Source organism: Odocoileus virginianus, chromosome 13, assembly GCF_023699985.2.
Source record: "Odocoileus virginianus isolate 20LAN1187 ecotype Illinois chromosome 13, Ovbor_1.2, whole genome shotgun sequence".
Lineage (NCBI taxonomy): Eukaryota > Metazoa > Chordata > Mammalia > Artiodactyla > Cervidae > Odocoileus > Odocoileus virginianus.
The window spans coordinates 28,126,201-28,150,183 of record NC_069686.1 but is presented as its reverse complement, the minus strand read 5'-3'; the positions used below and the strand labels follow the sequence as shown (position 1 = coordinate 28,150,183).

The 23,983-nt window shown below is 34.6% G+C and overlaps 1 protein-coding gene across 9 annotated transcripts in view; it reads left to right on the top strand.

The window, feature by feature from the left end:
* Positions 1–23,771, top strand: part of MARCHF7 (membrane associated ring-CH-type finger 7) — a 43,004-nt gene extending 19,233 nt beyond the window's left edge. For 2 of the 9 annotated variants that reach the window (XM_070476150.1, XM_070476151.1), the window contains exons 3-10: positions 2,847–3,036; positions 4,602–4,754; positions 6,344–7,448; positions 10,125–10,294; positions 15,513–15,622; positions 18,225–18,338; positions 19,779–19,827; positions 20,491–23,771. In XM_070476150.1, coding sequence (XP_070332251.1) covers positions 2,847–3,036; positions 4,602–4,754; positions 6,344–7,448; positions 10,125–10,294; positions 15,513–15,622; positions 18,225–18,338; positions 19,779–19,827; positions 20,491–20,705 — 2,106 coding nt within the window. In that variant the 3' untranslated portion in view covers positions 20,706–23,771. Of the gene's footprint in view, positions 1–2,846; positions 3,037–4,601; positions 4,755–6,343; positions 7,449–10,124; positions 10,295–15,512; positions 15,646–18,224; positions 19,828–20,364 lie in introns of all 9 variants that reach the window. The other 7 variants (XR_011490977.1, XM_020880372.2, XM_020880377.2 and 4 more) reach the window with 7 other exon arrangements.
* Positions 23,772–23,983: the final 212 nt, after the last annotated feature.

Genomic DNA, 23,983 nt, shown 5'->3' with positions numbered 1-23,983 from the left:
ATGTATTGTTTATTTAGACTTATTTTAAATGTTGTTTTGACAAAAAAACAACTCAGTTTAAAATGAGCAAAGCAACTGAACAGACATTTTTCAAAAGATGTATAAATGGCCAACAAATACATGAATAGATGCTCAACATCATTAGCCATTACTAAGTGCAAATCTACACTTAATCACTTCATACCCACTAGAATGGGTAAAATAAAACAAGTGAGACAATACCAAGACTTGACAATGTTGTAGAGAAATTTGAACCTTCAGCTATTTGTAAAGCCTCCTCAGACAACCACTTGGCCTCGCATTTCATTTCCTTTGGGATTGTTTTGGTCACTGACTCCTGTACAGTGTTAGAAACCTCTGTACGTAGTTTTTCAGGCACTCTAACAGATATAATCCCTTGAATCTATTCGTCACCTCTACTGTATAATAAGGCATTTGACCTAGGTCATATCTGAATGGCCTTGGCTAGTGGTTTTCCCTACTTTCTTTAAGTCTGAATTTTGCAGTAAGGAACTGATGATCTGAACCAGTCTGTTCCAGGTCTTATTTTTCCTACTGTACAGAACTTCTCCATCTTTGTCCACAAAGAATATAAACAGTCTGATTTTTATATTGATCGTTTGATGATGTCCATGTATAGAGTTGTCTCTTGTGTTATCATAAAAGGATGTTTGCTATGCCCGGTGTGTTCATGTTTTAGGAGCATATAAAATGCCTATTTAAAAAGATTGGGGATGAAGTTAAGTAATACTTGCTATTTTAGATTTACAGAAATAGAAGTTCTTTTTAAATTTTAAATTAAAACTTGAAAAATATTTTTGATCTTTGAAATTCAAAGGTCTTAAAATCATTGGCCTGCAGGATTAGGTCCCTGATAGATGATGGTGGCTCATAACACAGTTTTATTTTGAAATATTTAATGAATTTCATTTCATGTGCTATTCAGTTCATTGATTGCGTCTCTGTGGACGACTTGGTAGAGAAGGCTTGTGAGACCAAGTTTGTACTAAGCTAATTGCAGCCATGAAATTAAAAGATGCTTACTCCTTGAAAGGAAAGTTACGACCAACCTGGATAGCATATTTAAAAGCAGAGACATTACTTTGCCAACAAAGGTCCGTCTAGTCAAGGCTATGGTTTTTCCAGTAGTCATGTATGGATGTGAGAGTTGGACGGTGAAGAAAGTTGAGCGCCGAAGAATTGATGCTTTTGAACTGTGGTGTTGGAGAAGACTCTTGAGAGTCCCTTGGACTGCAAGGAGATCCAACCAGTCCATCCTAAAGGAGATCAGTCCTGGGTGTTCATTGAAAGGACTGATGTTGAAGCTGAAACTCCAATACTTTGGCCACCTCATGCGAAGAGTTGAAGCTGAAACTCCAATACTTTGGCCACCTCATGCGAAGAGTTGACTCATTGGAAAAGACCCTTATGCTGGGAGGGATTGGGGGCAGGAGGAGAAGGGGATGACAGAGGACTAGATAGTTGGATGGCATTACTGACTCCATGGACAGGGGTTTGAGTAAACTCCAGGAGTTGGTGATGGACAGGGAGGCCTGACGTGCTGCGTTTCATGGGGTCGCAAAGAGTCAGACACGACTGAGCGACTGAACTGAACTGAACTGAAGGAGTCCTACATTTAATTAACAAAATATTCTCTGGGCAAGAGTTAGAAGAAATCCTGATCTGCCCATTAGTACTTTTTCAGTTTTGTATCTTATGATTTTCCATATATGTGCATGGTTTATTCTGTTGAATTACAGTGGACTAATACAGTTTGCTGTATATTGCAGTATACTTCTCATAATTGAAAGATAATAGAAGATCAAGTAAGTAGTGATGCTTTAGAAGAATTCCCATGGTAGAATAGTTAAGACATTTTCTTATCTTTTTGTGTTATCTACCTATAACCTCCTTCCTCATTTGCCTTTTCAGTGAACTCCAATTATCACCTTCTACTTGTTCTCCCCATTCCTTAGACATAGTTAAGTTTTTCTTTTCTGTAGAACTTTCAACGTACTTCCTCTTATAGTACTTACTCATATGATAACTATTTGTTTTATCTGTACTCTTAAACTGTTTGAGCATGTTGTTTGGGTACTTATGTTAGAATATAATGTTAATATAGACTGAATTTATGGTCCATGATAACATTCCATTTTTAACTTTCTTTTGTGGAGAAATATATGATCTTTCTCTCTGTGTGTGTATGTGTATTTGTACATTGTAAAATTTTTGTGTTATTTCACTCTGTTGTACATGTAATTATATGTTTAAAGAGAAAACTTTGAGTAAGAGTTTTAAAATACATAATTTTAGCTGTTTCTTTGATGAAGAAATTCCATATTTTAGTTTATATTTTAGTTTTTGTTGTTGTTGTTGTTAGTACCATGTATAGTGTTGTATGACTATTCCTGAGAATGGGCATAAGATCCAGATGTGTTTTTGATTACTTGAAAATCTTATTCTTAGAGTACTCACAGTCACTTAGTGCCTTTCTTGGTGATGAAGAAGCAAGGTTCCTCAATGGGTTAATATTAAACCTGGAGAACAAAATAGTTACATATTAAGTTTTACTCTTCCCTGTTTCCTAGCCTAGTGTCTATATTCGGTTACAGAGAAGACATAGCTGAATCAAATTGTCTGTCTAGCAAAACAAGTTACCATGTAAAGGGACAAGTGGTAGAAGATAACAGAATTGCGGAATGGTAGCGGAATTTGTGCTTGGTGAAGAATGAGTGATCCTCGGCAGTTTATTAGAACACTATCGATTAAATTTAATATTTCAACTTAATATTTAAAAATTGCAAGTGTTTTGTTCCTTTGTAAAATTTCATTTTAACTTACAGTCTGCATCAGCAGCTGCATCACCATTTCAACCTACCTGGTATAGTGAGTCTGAGATAACTCAGGGAGCACGCTCAAGATCACAAAACCAGCAACGGGATCATGATTCAAAAAGACCTAAACTTTCTTGTACAAACTGTACATCTACCTCAACTGGAAGAAGTGTTGGACATGGTTTAAATGCAGTATCAGGTAATAATTAAATTTATGTACATGTAGTCACTATATGTGTATTTTCAACAAAAGCCCTTTTCCCAAGCTGTTTTGTTTTAAGCAAGTAGATTGCATGTGAGCCTGAGTCAGAAATGAGTGGAACTTCCAAAATCTTACCTTAGGTTAGTGCTGGAACTGAAATTAACTCTTCATCTTGGATTTTTGTTCTAAATTTGGTAAAAATGTCATACACAAATAGGATATTAACAGATTTTATTTAATTAGAATAGCTGATATGTTATAGTAGCAAAGTTTGTAAAACTGACCTGTCTTCTGTAGGAGATAAAGTTTTAAATTGTTACTGGAAAAGCCACATTTACGGATAACATGTTTAAATGTTTCCTTAGTGTATTTGTAAATAATACACATTGTGCTATATGACACTTATTTTAAGAAAATGTAGAAATTCTTTAGTTGAAAAATTGGTGGTGGTATTCTACTGGGAGTTCTCTACAAGGAATTGGGAAGCTATGATTCTAGTCTTAATAATTGTGTAACATTGGAGAAATCACTGAATCACTCTGGTATGAAAGACTTAGGCATAAAATAATTGAATTAGCATAAGCGATTCCTTTCTATTTTGTTAGGTAGGACCACCATGGGAAAGACACTGGCCATTTGAAAGATATTAAGAGTAATGTGATGGGTAAGAGCAGACTGACCTTAACTTTGTAGACAGATATCGTTATGTAGTGATACTTCTGTTCTCTTCTGCTCTGTGAAGGCATAATATTAACCCCGGGCCTTTTCCCTTAATGAAGGGAAATTATTTAAGGAGTTTAGGACTAGGAGAGGAAGACCCAGAATTTCAAGATAAACAGTAAAGGGGGGTAAGTTTTGAGACTTAATTTTTAATTTCTTTTTAAATGAAATTATATCTGACAAAATTTAGATTATAATTGGAATGATACATTAATTCTTAGCATAAGGATGAATGAAGTATGGCAGCAATAATAGTTGTGACAAAATAATGTAACTTGCTATATAACCTCTTTCTTTTCAAGATGGCTTTGATTTTGGCTGTTCTCATCACTTTTGCTGTAATCATTTTTACATCATGTGTATATTGTGTATTCAAGGTATTTTAGGGAGTGACTGAGATATTGGCATCCTAGATGAGGGATGGATTTTAGTATTAGAGAAGAACGTGTTTGAGTAGGAGATAATTTTATGAGTGATTAGTTCATTAGTGGATTTTGCTTTTGATTGCAGCTGTATAACTGGATTCCTATGCTGCGTTCATGCCTGGTCACTTCAGTTGTGTCCGACTCTTTGCAACCCCATAGACTGTACCCCGCTAGGCTCCTCTGTCCATGGGATTCTCCAGGCAAACATAGTGGAGTGGCTTGCCATGCCCTCCTCCAGGGCTCTTCCTGACCCAGGGATTGAACCCACGTCTCTTAAGTCTCCTGCATTGGCAGGCAGTTTCTTTACCACTAGCACCACCAGTAAACCATAATTATCTCTGTGTAGTATTGAAGGTTTGTTGTCATCAGAAACCTTGAAAGCTTTCTCTGAATTAAAACTTCTTCAATTATTTTAAGATTCTACTTGGAGGCATAGTCAAGTTCCCAGATCTTCATCAGTGGTACTTGGATCATTTGGGACTGACTTGATGAGAGAGAGGAGAACAGATTCCTCAATTAATAATCTTGCAGATTATAGTCACCGAAGTGGTGATTTCACAACTTCATCATGTATGTATAAGCTATATTGTTATGCATAATTTATCTAATAATGTTACATTTTCTTTGTATCATTAAAATCACAGTACAGAGGAATAAATGAAATAAATACTATGAAGATTTAGAATATAGGATAGTTTGATATATATTCTAGGACTTTGTTGTTTTACTGTCAAAATGGTAACCAATTTAAAATATTTAGACACAGATATCCAAATTCTGATTGCTTATAATTTTTCCACTCTTCTGAATATGTTTTATACATACTTGATAATGCTTGTATGCTGCAATATAATTTGCCTTATGAATTAAGTAAAACATGAAATTATCATTTTAAGACATAATTTAGAATTCCTTTAGTTTAGCATGAGTTTGTTTTTGTTTTCATTTAGTTGAGATAAAGACCCACACTGTTTCTGTCAGTGTGTGTAAGCCTAAATTAAAAGAAAATAGAAGTCCAGTGAGTTATCCATTATGCAGTGAAGCCACCTGAAAAAAATTAATGCAATTAAATAAATAAAAATAAATAATAGTAAATAACTGAAGATAAAAGATACTAACTGAAGTTGACAGTCATGGCAGACAAAAGTCGGATTTGATTTATAAAGAAGAATATACATTTCTATTGGAAGGTTTAACTAGATTTGTTAAATGATCTTACTAGGGCAGTTTGTTGCTTTATTTAAGACAAATGAAAGCGTATCTTCATTTGCTTGACTTCGGATGGAGAAGGGTTAGGGTTAGGTTAGTGTCAGTAGCTTCTAGGTTTGGGGAGTATAAGTATATGGAATAGATTAGTCCCTAATAGTTGATTCTTCCATGAGGTACCATGTATTAGCACAGTAACAATCTAGTTCTTAAAGTAGATATATGAATGAATATTTTTTATAAAGGAATGCTGTGATATTTCTCATTCCACTTGAAGGTTAGAATCATCAGCGATGTATTGTTAAAATTGCAGATGCCAGAGCCCTATTCTGACTCAGAGTTCCTGGCCAGTAATTTTTTTTTTTTTTTTTTTAAACATAGTTATGGTTGATGAGTAATCAGGGATCAGAATCCCTGTTGTTAGCCTGGTTTGCCATAAAATTACAAGAATGATAGTATTTACATGAAATAAATTAGTACTTATTGCAAAGTAAGAAAAATTTCCAAAACACCATCTCCCTATGAGAATTTTGCTTTTACTTGTTATGAGTCATTTACATTGAGTTTTTGACCGATTTAAAATTCCTTATCCATTTAGATATTAGGTATTCTTCTCCCATATCAGTTTTTGTTCAGTATATTCAACTATTATAGCTTCATCCAGGTTGGTAGATTGATGTTTACCTCTTATAAAGCTATAGTACATTTCTGTTTTTAAAAATTTGTAATGATGACTTTATTCAGCAGCACTGGATTTTACCAACAGTGTAGACAGATAGTTAAATATGTTAATTTTTTTCTGTAATAGTAGTTAGGCTGTGTAATTATAATATGCCAGTGATCAGTTTGAATCTAGGGGTTAATTTTGGCATTAATTAGTGGTTAATAGATTAAATTTAATAATACACTGATAATTCATATAATTGGTTATCTTTTCCTTTTTTAAAAAATAGATGTTCAAGACAGAGTTCCTTCTTCATATTCACAAGGAGCAAGACCAAAAGAGAACTCATTAAGCACTTTACAGTTGAGTACATCATCTACTAACCACCAAATGCCTTCTGAACATCAAACCATACCATGTTCTAGGGACTCTGGTAGAAATTCTTTAAGATCAAATTTTTCTCCAAGAGAATTAGAATCTCCCCAAAGCAGTACGCAGCCTGGATTTTCTTATACTTCAAATAGAGGTGAAACCTCAACTATAGGCAGTTCAGATAGGATTAACTCATCTCACAGATCATTTCAAGAATCTGACAACGAAGGTAGACGCACAACAAGGAGATTGCTGTCACGTATAGCTTCTAGTATGTCGTCTACGTTTTTTTCACGAAGGTCTAATCAAGATTCCTTGAATACAAGGTCATTGAGTTCTGAAAATTCTTATGTTTCTCCAAGAATCTTGACAGGTTCTCAGTCTCGTGGTAATGCAGCATCAGCTTCTGATAGTCCTGATAATAGGGCATCCGAAGCTTCTCAGGGATTTCGATTTCTTCGGCGAAGATGGGGTTTGTCATCTCTTAGCCAAAATCATAACTCTGAGCCAGATTCCCAGAATTTTAACCAAGAATCTGAAGGTAGAAATACAGGACCATGGTTATCTTCCTCACTTAGAAATAGATGCACACCTTTGTTCTCTAGAAGGAGGCGAGAGGGACGAGATGAATCTTCAAGGATATCTACCTCTGATATACCATCTAGATCTCATCATCTTTTTAGAAGAGAATCAAATGAAGTGGTTCACCTTGAAGCACAGAGTGATCCCCTTGGGGCTAGTGCCAGCAGACCGCAAGCATCTGCAGCACCCAGCAGTGTTGGTACAGGTGACTCCCTGTCAGATTCAACTCGTAGTGGACGAAGTACAGGAATAACAGGGATCCTTCCTGGTTCCTTATTCCGATTTGCAGTGCCCCCAGCACTTGGAAATAATTTGACTGACAATGTTATGATCACTGTAGATATTATTCCTTCAGGGTGGAGTTCATCTGATGGAAAAAATGATAAAACTAAAAATGTACCTTCAAGAGACCCGGAAAGACTACAGAAAATAAAAGAGAGGTAAGTTTGAATACATGTCTTAAGCCTGTAAAGCAGTAACAGATTAGAGAAAGAACTGTTTGTTTCTAAAATGGTTTCTTATAAGAGTGATGTCTGAAATTTTCTTCCTTTAAAATTTACACCCAGTAAGATGTTAGTATCTTGCTCAGAGGTAAAATGGATGAGAGTTAATATTAGAGGTAGGTACGGGGGGCGCAGATTGCATTGAGAAATAATCTAAAGGTTGTTTTTAACCAGCTTTGGACACAGATACATATGGAGACAAAAAGCCTTAATCTCTTACCCTTTTTCTTGGTAAGCTAGTGCTACATGGAATTGTAAGTTGGCCCAAATGGTCATGTGTATCAAGACAATATTTCACCATAATAAGATAATTAATAAGATAATTTATTTACCATTTATATTTCTGATTTCAAATCTTTTTTGGGATGAGGTAAAATAATAGATTTTTAAATTTTGTTTTTAAAGTCTAAATGTATGCTGAATTACTGTGACCAACAGAAATGTCAGTTTAAATTCAGGAATTAGAATCTTTTATTCATATGAAATCTTTTATAGAGTTTAGATTGCTTAAAAATCTCTGGAGAAGGATGAAAGATCAGAGATTTTCAGTCCAACTTAATTATTTTGTCGTGTTAGTATTGTTGCTTAGTTTTTCCATCTATTAAAATTACTTTTATGATGAAATGGGATAGGATAGTGCACATAAAATATACTTGTGAGAAGAAAAGATTTATGTAATGCTAAGGTCATTGGGTGTTTTTGGTTTTTGTTTTTTCTTGTTCATAAAGGCCCCAGTAATGAAATTGTTGGGGAACATAGTTGTTACTGTTATTTTAGATTTTTTTTTTGGTTTTTAACAAGAAATAATTCAAATCTTACTCTGGGTAATAAAGGGAGCCTCATATGCTTTCTAAGATAGTGAATATAGACTAATATGTTTCCAACTTCCCTTACAAAAAACAAATTGTACCAAGTGATGATTCTCTTAAAATTTGCTTTTTTTCCTTTCACGGAGAAGAATTTACTCTGCTGTGGTAGTGTTAGGTTTAAGATTATAGGAGCAGCCCCTATTTGCAAAGTGTCTACTGAGTAATATAGTAAGTCATTACTATATTTCTTGTGCTCAAAGTGAGATTAATTTGAGTGCAGTAGTGTAAGTAGGCAAAGCATTAGTTTACTGATTTCCAAAGAGTAGCCAATTAAGCCAGCACTGCCCTGTCTGGTTAGCTAGTTCAAAAGCACATTTGTTTGGGTATTTTGACAGGGAGTTTATATGTGTGTGTGTGTTCCTTTATTATGTTTTTCATTTATACGTGAGGATTATAAGATACTTTACAATTAAATGAATAAAAGTGTAAAAAAATGGACTCTCCCAAAGTTAAAAACTCTGAGCCAAAGGAAGTCACATCTAAAGGTAAAACATAAAGATGAATGTTCGGGGGGCTTTCCTGGTGACTCAGTGGTAAAGAGTCTGCCTGCCAGTGCAGTAGACACAGATTGGATCCCTGGTCCAGGAAAATCCCACATGCCACAGAGCAGCTAAGCCCATGCGCCATAACTCCTGAGCCTGTGTTCTAGAGTCCAGGAGCCCAGCTGCTGGAGCCTGCACGCCCAGACCTTGTGCTCTGCCGCAGGAGAAGCCTCCTCAGTGAGAAGCCTGCACACCACAGCCGGAGAGTAGCTCCCACTCACCGCAGCTAGAGAAAAGCCCGTGCAGCAGCAAAGACTCAGCCAGAAATAAATAGTGACTGTTTAGAAAAAACAAAGGTTCATACTTGAGGTTATAGCTCTGGTTAAGCCTAGGTATAGAAGTCACCTCAAAGTACATCTGTTTCTCTTTCCACAAATCTTTTGCTAAACTCATTTGGAACCCATATAATCCAGGTTGTATTTCAATTAAAGTTTAGTATTCTGTATCATCAATTTATTGAGTACCCTTTTTGTGTCAGCAGTGGACTAAGGTGACAGATTTTAACCAAAAAAATTACTTGTTCTATAATGATCATTTCTGCATTTAAATAAGCAGTACATGTTGGCCTGTGAAATAGAGGATGTGGGTTAATGGGAACTGCTCCACACTTTAAAATCCTAACCTTAAAGAAATGAGGATGATTTACTAACATTACTGGGCGTGGAGAAAATTAGGAATTTTAAAATTTATTGTTTTGATTTTATTACGATTTAATACAGAAGTTTATCAGTTTAAACATAATGTGATTCTACTAACATGTAAATTGAAAAATCACAAGTCAATGTTTAATTAATCAAAGTTGTCTTAAAAGTTTTGAGGGGACAAAAGTAATGGGTATATATGTACATTATCTTTATACTACTGGAATTGAAGTAGTCTGTGATATTGCAGAAATTAAAATCTTAGTGAAACTTATAAATTACAAAAGCTGTGGAACTTAAGCTATGGTACCAAGGACAGAATTACTTTAAATTGTTTGAAGATAAGTAATAGGGTAGCCTATTTGATTTACTTTTAAAATATTAAATTTTTTACTCTTGTTGAAAGTATTTTTCTTGATAGTTGTTATTTATTATTGTTATTGTTTGCCTTTTTTCTATCCAGAGAGACCATGATATATTTTGGGATTATGTATGACTAGAAATGACCAACCAGGAATGAGTTTTGATAGCTCTGTTTAGGAAATATACCTTCTTTTCTAGCCTCCTTTTAGAGGATTCTGAAGAAGAAGAAGGTGATTTATGTAGAATTTGTCAGATGGCAGCTGCATCATCCTCTAACTTGCTGATAGAGCCATGCAAGTGCACAGGAAGTTTACAGTATGTCCACCAAGAGTGTATGAAGAAATGGTTACAGGCCAAAATTAACTCTGGTAAGATTTACCCGTTTGTGTATTTTGTTTTCACAGTTTTTTCTAAGAAATGCATGCATGTATGCATTTCAGTTAACAATTCTGATTATAATTTATTCAAATTTATACTCTTATCAAAAGTGTCAATCATTTTGTGAAGCAAAAGCATTAAAGCATTAGTTTTGCTTCATAAATTTAATGCATAGTAGTGTTACATTTCATTTCCTGAATAATCTATTTACTTTCATATGTGTATAGTTCAACTGCGATTTGTTATTGCTGGTGATCCTTATGTCATGTAAGATGCTTTTGAATCAAAGAAATACTGTTACTGTTTAGCAGCTATGTGTCCTTGAGAAAGATTTATTTTCTCTAATGTTATTATGCAGCAGTAGGATTACTATAGGGAGTCTTTGTTATTAAGTGCTGTTACAGAGCCAGGCATCATCCTGGATACGGGATACAGAGAACAAGTCAGACAAGGCAACTTGCTCCCATGGTGGTGGTATTATGTGTTAAAGGAATGTCTTGTTGAGATGCTGCTGCTGCTGCTGCTGCTAAGTCATTTCATTTGTGTCCGACACTGTGCGACCCCGTAGACGGTAGCCCACCAGGCTCCCCCGTCCCTGGAATTCTCCAGGCAGGCAAGAACACTGAAGTGGGTTGCCATTTCCTTCTCCAATCTTGTTGAGATGAGGGCATTTTAAACTTTAACGAAGAGGAACTAGCTATTTTAGAATGAGAGGAAGAGCATTCCAACACATGGAACAACTAACACAGAGCCTTTAAGGTGGGAATGACTTAGGTGTGTTTGAGGAACTGAATGAAGGCCAAGTGTGGCTGGAGTGTAACTTGTGGGAAAGGACAGGGGTGATAAAGTTTAGATAGAGATGAGCAAAGGCTTGCTCATTTAGGACTTTGAAAGCTAATGTCAGAAGCTTAGATTTTTATAAGTGTTATACGAAGCCACTGAAGGTCAGGGGAGTGAAATGATCTTATTTCTATTTTGGCTGCTCTGTGAAGAGTGGATTTTATTGGGACGAGTAGAAGCAGGGAGCTATTGTGACCAACTAAGAATTTATTGTACTAGAGGTGGTGGTGGTGGTGGAAATAGATGATTCCAGTATGTTTTGGAAGTAGATTCTATGGGACTTGCAAATGGATTGGATGTGGTGGAGTGAAGAAGAAAGAACGATTAGAGAAGTAACTGTTTTTGCCTTGATCTACTAAGTAAATGGTGGGACCATTTACTAAAATAAAGAAGACTGAGAAAAGAGTGAATTTGGGAAAGGAAACCAAGAGTTCTGTTTTTGAAATAATTGTATATGAACTGTTTATTAGATAATGATATGGAAATGTCAGCTGGGCAGTTAGCAAGACAAGCATGATGTTTCAGGGGTTTCAGTGCTGAAAATTGCAGTTTTGGGAATCATTAGCACATAAATAATATTTTAAGCTTTGAGAGTGAATGTCACTAGCACAAGGACAGATATCAAAAAAATGAACCCAAAACAGAGCTCTGAAGCACCCACACATTTAGTGGGACCAGAGAAGATTTGAGGAGCAGCCTCAGTCTGGTACAAAGAAAACTGAGAAAATGTAGTATTGTGCAAGCCAAAAGAAGAAGATGTTCTAGGAGGATGTAATCAACCCTGTCAGGTACCACAAGGAAGTCAGAACAGAGAGATAAGAACAAAGAAATGACAGCTGGAATTTAGCAGCATGGATGCCCTTGGCAGCTTCATTGCTGGCAAAGGGGATGAGGTGAGGTGTCATTGTATTACTAAATTGGGCTAACACTAGGGAAACAGCAACATAGACAGACACCCTCTTACAGTAAACTTTACTGTCAAGATAATTGGAGATACAGGGTAGAAATTGGAGAGTTTTCTACCATCTGGTCATGGTACATGTTTTAGTTTTTTTGCTTTCAAGGTAGAAAATTTGAGGGCATGTTTTTAACAAGAGATACTGTGAAGAGAAAAATTTATGAAAAGAGAAGAGGATGATGGGATCCAGAGTACAGGTTGAATAGGTAGTTTTTAATAGGAAAAGGGTACTTGCTTTAGAAATATTTAGAAATATGGATTATTTCTAACCAAAGTGTGTTGCTTTGGTGAGAAGGTGCTTAAATTCCTATATAATTGCCTCTGTTTTCTTAATAAGGGTCTTTAGCTGTTGGAAGGGATGGGTTAAGAAGTTTTCATGTGTGAGGAAAAGAACATTCTAAAATGCTTTCAGGGTTTTAGGATAGTATTAGTGTCCATAAAAATCTGTGGCCATGAATATGATTTAAAAGTGCAATTGGGATACATGTACATTTTTAAGAAGCAATTTTCAGATGCTTGGATACAGACGAGGATTTGAGTTCAGTGGGGTTGAGACCTTTGCCAGGCAAAAAAATGATGAAGGGAGTTAAAGTTGGATGTGGTTGTAGTGAGTCTAGAAATTAGACACGAAAGAGGGAGTAAAGACATTAGGAAGTAGATAGTTAGAAGTCAGATCTGTGTCTTTTGAATCTCATTGACATTGAAGATAATTGCCGGAGTAGGTTAGCTAGAATAGTGAAAAATTGTAGGTATACAGAAGAGATGCTTAACATACAGATTTTAGGAGTAATGCTGTAAAGTGCAATGACAAAGTCAAGGTTAATGACCATAAAGTGGGTGGCTGAGGTGGGGACCGGTAATATTGGAAGCAAGGATGTTGAGGAAGTCGGAATCAATTGTGGTCTTTGTAGATGTGGAAATAACCAAGAAGTAAGTTGTGTGAAGAAGATAGGTGCTAAAGTCATTAATGAATGAGGATGAACTTTGAGTTTCAAAACAGCAGTAGGTATCGGGGACCTCTATCCGTATTTCTTGGTCCTGAGATTCAAATGATTGTTGGGGGGAAATGATTGCAGAAGAATATTTTATCAGTCTGTGAGGCCCTGTGGTTCAGTCTTGAAGTTGAACAGGTGATTCATAAAGGAAATTGGTTAAGAAGAATTTACCTGTGTTTAGCGATGAGTACCAGGAGGACCTAGTGAAATATGACTAGTAGGGTGGGAAATTAGATCATAGTAATAAATGGACATACTTGTGTGGCAATGATGGTCTGTTGATGATAGTTGGGTGACAGGCAAATAGGTTGTGAAGTACGATGGTATTAATTTCAGTGTTAATGATCTGTTGGAATTTGAGTAACGTGTTCAAACTGGAGATGATGAGTCTAGCGGAAAACTTTTCTTCATGCAGCGAGATATCAAAGGCCTCATTGGGGTAGGGGGTTATCTTTTTTTCTAAACTAACCTGATCCCAAACCTGTAGGATTGGCCAGTCTTACCTGTAGCAGCCTCTTTTTGACCGTGTGGTGCTATGAAAGCCTCGTGGGCTCTATTAGGCACTGCCCTGGGGTGTTATAAGTTTAAATGAATGCTCAGCATGGTTCTTGACACTTAGCAAGGGCCCAGAAATGTTAGCTATTACCAGAATGAAAAACACCTTGACTCACCTTCTATTATATTTGCAATTGGACTATTAGTATTGTATAGATAGGAAAACAGATAATACAATATATTATTTAAGAACATTGGCTTTTGAGAGTTAGACATGCTTTAGGTTGGAATAATGACTCCCCAATACTTAACTATAGGATTTTGAGTAAGTCTCTTAACTTTGGTTCTCAATTCTGGTTGCTGATCAGAATTACCCATCTATGTTTTAAAAACAGAAATTCCTTAAATCCAATTTCTAAACATTCTTGAATGTTAAGTAGGTCTGGGGCTGGGCCTCAGTTCCATCAAGAATCAAATTGAGGAATAGTGTGTTGTTAAGATCAAATGAGATGATGTTTATGAATAGTTTCTCACAGGATTGGGCTCACAGTAAGTAATTAAATAGGTATTAAGTCATCCAAAACAGAAATTCTATATCTATTAGGCACTAACACCCTTCTCACCCTCTTCCCAAGCCCCTGGTAAATTCTGGTCTCCTTTCTCTCTGAATTTGCTTATTCTACATATTTCACATAAATGAAATCATACAATATTTGGGGGCTTTTTGTATCTTATTATTATCTTATTATCTTTTGTATCTTATTATATGTGTCTTATTTTACTTAGCAGTTGTACCACGTATCAGGACTTCATTCATTTTATGGCCGAGGGTAGCTGTTTTTATCTGAAGAAGGGTGGATCCCTTTCTTTGCCTCCTGTGTTATAGGGAAGACACATTTCTTAGACCACAGACAGTCTTAGTGTATGTTATCACATCAAAGATACTGGCCTAGGTCTATGTAACTAGTTGTTTTAGATACCATGTTTTTATGGCATCTGGTCCCATCACTTCATGGCAAATAGATGAGGAAACAATGGAAACAGTGACAGACTATATTTTCTTAGAAGAAAAGTGATGACCAACCTAGACAACATATTAAAAAGCAGAGACGTTACCAACAAAGATCCATCTAGTCAAAGTTATGGTTTTTCCAGTAGTCGTGTATGGATGTGAGAGTTGGACTATAAAGAAATCTGGGTGCCAAAAAATTGATGCTTTTGAACTGTGGTGTTGGAGAAGATTCTTGAGTCCCTTGGATTGCAAGGAGACCCAACCAGTTCATCCTAAAGGAAATCAGTCCTGAATATACACTGGAAGGACTGATGCTAAAGCTGAAATTCCAGTACTTTGGGGAGCTGATGCAAAGAACTGACTCCTTGAGAAAGACCCTGATGCTGGGAAAGATTGAGAGCAGGAAAAGAAGGGGACGACAGAGGATGAAATGGTTGGATGGCATCACCAACTCAACGCACATGAGTTTGAGCAAGTTACAGGAGTTGGTGATGGACAGGGAAGCCTGGCGTGCTGCAGTCCATAGGGTCGCAAAGAGTCAGACACGACTGAGTGAGTGAACTGAACTCAACCTTTATGGCATCTTGTCAGAGTCCTTAAAGAGGAAGTAGGAAGTACAGATCATATTCCATTGTCAGCGTCCCACATCAAAATATATGAGTATCTGGGATGGGAAAATAAACACAAGGTGGAGGCTTAGGTTCCACAAGAATAGGACATGCACATCAGGTGTTACTAATTGCTATTTTAGGAGACGTTACTGGTTTATGATGGTAGTACAGTCTCCCTGCTCTCTCTTCCTTCCTTCCTTTTAGTTTTCTATATTCTAAGCTTAAAACCCACAAGGAAAAATGTTTTGTGGAGACATAGCAAAATTAAGCTTTACTTGTGATTTTTTTTTTTACCAGGTTCTTCACTAGAGGCTGTAACCACCTGTGAACTCTGTAAAGAGAAGTTGCAGCTTAACCTGGAGGATTTTGATATTCATGAACTACATAGAGCTCGTGCAAATGAACAAGTTAGTATATTTTGCCTAATTTGGTAAGTGTCTATTCTGTGCTTAAAGGACAACTCTTGAAGAAAAGATTAAATCATGATCTGAAAACCTACATTAAAATAGTAACGTAATTTTCTTTTACTGCATTAAGTATTTTTCTTTACTTTCCTATAACTTTTGAAAATGAAGGGCAAAAAAAGCAAATCACAGGTTTTAAATTATTAAGGTAAAATGTATTATATGGTTCCTAAATAAACCTGAAAATAAAGGCTTAGGAAAGTGGTCCCCAAATAGGCATCCTAATCTTAACTCCCCAGAGCTGTCTCAGTTGTGAATGCCTCAGTCCTGGAACGTGATTGAAACACCTAGCCCTGGATCTACATCCTGTTTCTTTTTTTAATGTTTGAAGTAGTTTTTTATGTGCCTGTCTGTCTGCCGCGCCCCCCCCCCCCCCATGTTCTACTCTCCTAGTTCCCTCCACTGTCCTTATTGCTACCTGCAACTCTATACTGAATACTTATGAATCTTATGAAATCTTTTATTCCAAGTTCACATCATTTATAAACCTCTTTCTTTTAGTATGTCATTTTAGTCTATTTATATAATGAATAATCTCCAATCTTATTTAAAAGTTTTTCAGATATTCTCATTTCTCAGATTTTTTTGATGTGTATTGATAACTATTCTGAGAATTGACTTGGTCACTAATTTTTATTTTTTGGAGCTTTAAACTTTTAAAAAATTTTGATACGTTTAGGGAGAATGAAGAACTCAGTATTTCCTCCCTTCCTCTCTGCCAAAGGAAAATTCTAGGGGCAAAAAGATGTTCAGGGAGATTACAGGGTTGACTCAAGAGCCATACTATCCAAGTATGCTTAGCATATTCATTATAAAAAGAGATATGGTGGTGGTAGAATGCATAAATGCTTGAAAAACACTTTTTAAATAAAGGAGTAATGGACACCCCCTTTTTTTGATTGAGGTAAATTTCACATAAACATAAAAATCATAAGTGGAATCAAGCAACATAATCCTCTTTATGGATATGTATACCCTTTACTGTTAAAATGTAGGGATAATGAATACCCTTTGTAAAATCTGATTAAGACCACACTCAATAAAATATACAGATTCACAAAATTTGTATATGAGTTAAAGGATTTTCAGATCCTTTGAAGCAGATTACTTCAATCCAGGTTAAGAGTCAATTAATGCAACTCTGGGTAATTGATGTAGCACAGATGCTACTTACCCTAGTTTATTTTATTCTTTAATGAGCCAGTTGTCCAAGGAAAATAGTTTTCAGCAAGAAATTGTCTTAAATCCCCAAGGAGTCTCTCTGGATAGCTGAGCATTGGTATTTTAAAGAACACAGGAAAGAGTAGGTAAAGGTAGAATGATGGAAAGAAATTTTTTTTTAGTCTTCTCAAAATGAGAGTAGGTTTCAAAGAATGGTTTTCTCCTGCTGTCCTTCCTTCTCTAGGTGCTCCATCATGTCTCTGAAAGCTCTTTCTTTGGCATTTCATTTCAACCAGGAATTTTTTCATGGTTCTCCAAGGATTGAATGGCCCACAATCTTAAATAATTTACAAGTGTGAGAAAATGTTAGGTGGAGTACAAAACAATGACAGTCTTGATTAAGCTTCCTGACTTTTAACTTCTTTGTTGTGTGTAAATCTTGGATTCTGGGGGCCTAAGAACTATCATTTTAAATAACTAGTTTAATACAGTTTATTTCCTTATCCAGTGGCTTCATTTTTTTCAAGGTGATAAATATTAAAATTTTAAAAAAAAATCTGGACATAAATTTCCTTTTAAGTAAAAAATAAAAGTAACTAAGAAGTGATGATGTAAAGACAGTTTTTAAATCAGTTTCAGATTTTTCGAATCCTCTGTGGAATATGAGAGCAGGTAGTTGCTGAAGTTGATAACTAAGAACATATAGCTCTTAACATCAGATGAGTTAATTACCAAAAATAGTATAATTTAGATTGCTGTATAAAAATTACAGGATAGTTTAGATTTTTAATAACACTATATTCATGACTTGTATTGTTAGCTTCAGAATAATAATTTTGAACCAAAGGACAGTTTTTACCCACTAAAAATTTCTTTGTGAATCATCCAAGGAACAGTTACTCTGTTACCTTTAATTTTATATTTACTGTTGCCTTAAAGTTAATTATGTAATAAGTGTTTGACTGATTTGAATAGGTTTTATTTGCATATATTGATACATAGCTATACATGAAATGGTAATTTTTAGGTAAACATTTATAGCCATTTGTATTAATAAAATCTGTTAGGTGCTTTATAGAATCAGATCATTCATTCTGCCCTCAAATGAGTTAAAAGCCCCACTTTCATATATAAGTCATTACATAACAGAAGACTCTGAATTAAATAAAGAGGATATTCATACACCTATTTGTATCACTTACAGCATTAGTACAATTATAATATTATGGAGGCTATTTCTTGATTTAATAGATGGTGCTATATCTCTAAGAACTGGATATGAATACATTTCCTCTAGTTTATCAGTATATGAATGTCGATCTCTTGTCTATTAATTTTTCATTCTCCATATATCTTCTTTTTCTCATTTGCTTCCCTCTTGAAGGCTGAGTATGAGTTTATCAGCTCTGGTCTCTACCTAGTTGTGTTATTGCACTTGTGCGAACAAAGCTTTTCTGATATGATGGGAAATACGAATGAACCAAGCACACGTGTCCGAGTAAGTAACCTTGGAGCAGGGGGGACGGGAGGACGTGATGCACCATTGTTTGCATTGGAAGGTAGATTGTTTTATATGTTCACACACTATTTCCTTTGGGAAGTTCCTATATTAAAGGCTTTTTTAAAAATAAAGGTATTTTAGTTTTAATAGAAATTACTGTCTTTATCAAGAAGCATAATTTTTTTCATAAAGCTATTTTAAAAAAGAAGAAATTTTCTAGCTCTTTAAGTTAATTGGAATATATGTCAGTGAGAAACAGGGACTTGGAAGTACAAAGGAAAATGCTCTTTTTAATTTAAAAACAAAACTCAGTGTTATAACTTAGAAACCTGATACTGAACTCCAAAAACTGAAAGAGTATGGGAAATTAACTTCATTTTATTCGTTACTATCCTGTAAAAGATTACCACTCTAGTAGCTTTTTTTTTTTCACCCTAGTAGTTTTTAAGCATCTGTATTTCAAACTACTTACAATTTGGACTATTTGGTGTTTACTCTGTACACTATTGCCTTAGTTTAACACGTAAGAAAGTTGTTCGTTAGGTATTTTTAATTAAATGGTACTGTTATGGAAATTTATACTCTGCTGCCTTGCCATTTTATGTAGCAGGGACTAGAGTCTACATCTCATTACAGTAGCATTCTGAACACCTGATTCTTGAAATGTCTTCATAAATATATCCTTCAAACAGTTTTTATATAAATGTTCTCTTGGTGATAAAAATTTAGTGGAGTTTATGGTGAGGTATAACGTTTCTGTTATATTTTGAAAATTATCAGATAACAAATTCAGTGTATATGGGTAGAACATTTTTTTATAATCATGTAAACATTATTCCTACTAGCCAATTGTTAATTTTTATCATGTAGAGAAAAGAGAAGGAACTCTCAGAAGCTTTCAGAATTTGAGCAAAGATCTCTTGATTTCTAGAAAGGCAACTTTGTCTCTTCACAATAAATAAACCATATAAATTAATATCTGTTGAATTCATGCCTTTGTAAAAGGTATATACATTTAAAGTACAGAATCATATGTCATATTTCTAGGCAGGAAAATAATTGATTTATACTTTTAATTGACCACTAACAATCATTTGATTCCAAATTGAAAAGGATTAATTTTCTCCATAGTTTTTGGAAGTGTTATATTTATGCAAGAACACAATGGTATTCATTGAATAAGATTATTGTTATCTGCTCCCAGTTTCTATATGATTAATACATGATTTCTGCATAACTGATAATGATATATAAGATGTTTTAAAAAGTCATATCATTAAAAGCTTGTAATTTTTGATGTAGGGGATGAAAGACCCCCCTATTTAAAGGCTTAAAATTATGTTTGATTTTTAAGTAGAAATGAATCTCTTATACTGATTCTCTCTAGATCCATTTGCTACATTTAAACTACCATATTTCTCTCTGCATTGTTTCTAGTTTATTAACCTTGCAAGAACTCTTCAGGCACATATGGAAGATCTCGAAAGTAGGTGGAATTTCCCCTCCCCAGACTTGTTGAATTTACTTTTGCAAATTAAACCCATAGAGCAAAACCCAAGTATATATACTCTTTCTACCAAATTAGAGCTTCATTTATAGGCTTAATAATACCAGAATAATTGATTTGGGAAAGATGGGTTGGGCAACTGACATTAGTTTAATAGCGTATGTTTTAAATTGCATTAATTTTATTGTATAAAAGGATATTATTTTAACCATCAGTATTTTGCTTTTATTTAAAATAAAAATACATATTTAATCACCTTAATTTTAACACTTCTAATGTTAACACTTTTTTTAAAAAGACATGTTTAACTACTAATCAAAACACACTTAATTGGTTAGATTTTTTGTGTATGAAATTTTGTTATTTAGCTTTGTTAGATCATAAAAGGTGTTCTCTGGGTTTATGTACAGTTCCAGGAAAATAGGAGTGAAAGAGTCCTAATTCTGAGTCCCTAACAGAAGCCATAGTTTTTTTGTTGTTTTTTTTGTTTTGTTTTGTTTTTTGCTCCTTGTTCAGGTCCTCATGGACCTTTAATAGGCAGCCAGCTACGCCAGCAGCTCCAATCTCTTAAGATCACGTTCCAGCTTTAGGACTTCTGCCTGGGCTCCTTTGTGAAGGCACTTAATGCCCAAATCTTTACAGGCATCTGCACAGCCTACCCTCTTCTCAAAGTCCTACAATCTCCAGGGTGCTTCATACCAGGTGGGCACAGATATTGGTGGCTCTGGAACAGTTCTTGGGAATCCAAGATTACCCTACTTAGCTATTGTGCTTTTTTACCCAAAGCATTTGGCACTCACCATGATCAGATTCCAGTACACTTTTTGAAGTGTTTTAAATATGCTTTCTCCAGTTGATTATCTTCTATACTCACCTTTAAAATACATGGACTATTATATGTAGTCCGTGTAATGTTTTACCTTTAGACAAAATTTAGCATCCTTTGAAGTAAGGTTTCAGAAGGACCTAATCCTCCTTTTTTTAATTCCTTGAATATTCTTAGGCATGGGTTTTTGTCATTGAGTTTGTACAATTTTAAGTTTTGAAAGGATTTAGAGCTGCAGTTAGGTGATACAGTTTCACAATTTTGGTTAGTATGTGTGGAAATGGTATGTAAAGGAATCAAAATGGTATAATAAAGTGGGACTTCATTGAGTGTAAATCTTTTTTTCCTTCATACCTTCTTAGTTCAGGTCCATCATATTGGCTAATACAAAGATCTCTCTCTTTTTTGTAAGTTATAATTTATATTTTGTCAAATGTGATGAGAGTAATCTATTGCAGTGTACATTTACCCCTGATTGCTGTTTATTTTGTTTTACTCATGTTCCTATTTAGAATTTAGTTTTTTAAGCATGTGAATGAGAGGGAAAAGATGGAGTTGAAATATGTATATCCAAACTCAGGGTGAAAGATGTTGTGGATGTTACTAGTTGACTTCTTAATACCAGAGTACTAATATATTCTGAAAACTGGTTTTCACTGAATTTTCTTGTGTAGAGTTAATCCAGTAGAAAACAGAAGTTCTCTGAAAAACTATTTTATTTTTTAGTTTGACATTTCTCCATGATATATATATTTCTCCATGATATATATAAAACTTAAGTGTAGGATTTTACTCCTCATGAGCTAATTAAGTATATGCTTGGTAACATTTATTTAAAATGAATTTAAAATTTCTGCAAGGTAAATATATGGAGACTTAAGTTTCATCTATACATATTGCATGATTTTTTTCTTGTTGATTGCATTTGCTGGGTGCTCTTAAACTGTCCAGTATTAAATACAAGAAGAGTGTACATTTATCTTTTCTGCTCTTGATAATAGGGGAAATGCTGGTTAGATGTTTAGTGTATTTCCATTTTCTTTCACATGCAGTTTATACAGTCTTACACTTACTATGTCCTAAGACATTCAAGAATGTTTTCTATTAAACTCTTGAGCTACTAATGACTCTAAAATAAATTGAGGTCAGAACTGTTGCAAGAGTGATGAGTCTTTGACAACACGGAGACATAGAAATACTCTCAACAAAAGGTTTCTACTAAATCCAATTATTTTAACTTAGGCTGTATCTATATAAAGCTTTTTTGACTAAATAGAACTTTCTTGGCATTGTATAGACATAGCTCTGGTGTAAATTGCAAGAACACCCATAACCTATTATTCTATTTCTATGTACATTTTTTTTTTCATTCTCATCGGATACATCAAACATGCAGCGGTAATAAGCCAGATTCTCCTCAGGTGTGTGAGAGCACTTGCCTAAAGTTTACTCTTTGTCTAAGATACTCTTTGTATCATTAGCTGTTACAGACACAAACTGATCTCAGGAACTTTTTAGATGTTCTTGAACCACATTTTAAAACATTTTCATTTTAATAAAAACTAACATAACAAAAAGTTGTGGGGGTGGGGGCCTTGTGGCTTGGCGTCACCTATAAACTACCTTCATGCAGTCATCATAATTTATCATTTTGACCAAACAGTATATAATAAATTGGGATTTTTGCTTTATAAATCATTGCTGTTCTGGCTTCATACTTACACTTCCATTCTCATCCCCCTTAAAATCATTCTTGATCATCCTGTTTTCTTTCAACAGCTTCAGAAGATGATTCAGAAGAAGATGGAGACCATAACAGAACATTTGATATTGCCTAACTTCGTATAAGACAAATGGATGATCTGTGAACAAGTGTTATTAAAACTGGCAATTAAGTATGAGTTAATTTTGTGGGGAGATGTCTGTTGAATATATTATCTCTATAGAATGAATATATATATATTCATATATACACATGCATGTATATATATGTTCATTCTCAGGTGTTACTGAATTAAAATTCTGCTGGACCTTTAACATGGCCAGTGAATCTAATGTTTATAAACTGGTAATTAAAAGTAAAAGTATTTTTCTTTTAATGAGTGGGGAAAGTGTTACCCTTGTTTTAAATAAGCAATGTTGACAACCCCTTTTGTGTTCTGATTAGTGTAGTTATATTTATGAAGAAAGGTTGGTGTTTTGGTCTCTTGTTAGTGGTAAAAGTGGGACAAAATAGGCTTTCAAAATAAATTGCCAGATGGCACCTAATTATTTTTATTTTTAAATGCCTTAAGTTGCAGTCTCAGTTTTATAATCATTTGCTTCCAGTGTTTAAAAAAAATGGGGAGAAAGTTAAGAGCATTATATTAGGTTTCCAAATTTAATTTGAATTCTAAATTCACTTAGCAGTAAAATTAATTTTCTAAAAAAGTATATTGAAAATAAAGTGTACAAATGATGGATAAATTTTTGTATTGATTTGGAAAATGCAGATTATATTTGATAGACCATAGTATGTAGTATGTAGATATTCCTCTTCGGAATATTGCAGCTGTAAATTACATCAGAATTGCTAGCCAAATGCTGTTTGGTTTAAAAAAAATTATTGCAATCTCAAGTTAATGAGATACTTTTAAGGCCCACATTTAGAGTTTAAAACACTGGTTTTCAATGTGTTTTTTAGTGTTGTCACTTCTTTATAGATAAATATGATATAAATAACCTGTTTGGATCCTGGCTGTTTTTAACTGTTCCTTGGTAATTATAAACATTTATTTGATGACTTAATATTTTTCACTACCTTTAGAGAAGAGATGAACATTTACCTATTCACCATGACTAGATTTACACTGTGGTCCTGAGTTGTGTATACATCCATAACACTGTATATTTTCTTCATCAGCACCCTTAAGATACACTTTTAAATGCCTTCAGGTGGTTTCAGGTTAAATAAAGTCTGTCAGACTACTTTTTCAGAATCTAAATAGAAACTATGTAATTTCCCAAATGTGAATCAACAGTTTGCTCATTTTCAGTCAGACTGTTGGTCTTAATGTAAAACTTTGGCTTGAAATAAAGTGCATACTGATTTACTTTATAGTTTGAAATGTTTCCTTTTAAACTGGTGCTCAAAGAAGCCTTCAAATGTTATAGCCAAGAATCTTACAGTTTCAAATTCCATTTTATATGAAAATAACTGTTTCTAAAACATTTGCTCAACTTCTGCCTGTTATCTTTGCATTACCTTCCTTAAAGCAGGTATGCGAAATTTAAGGATGCCAGTATCAGTATCTATACTACAGGTCTTTG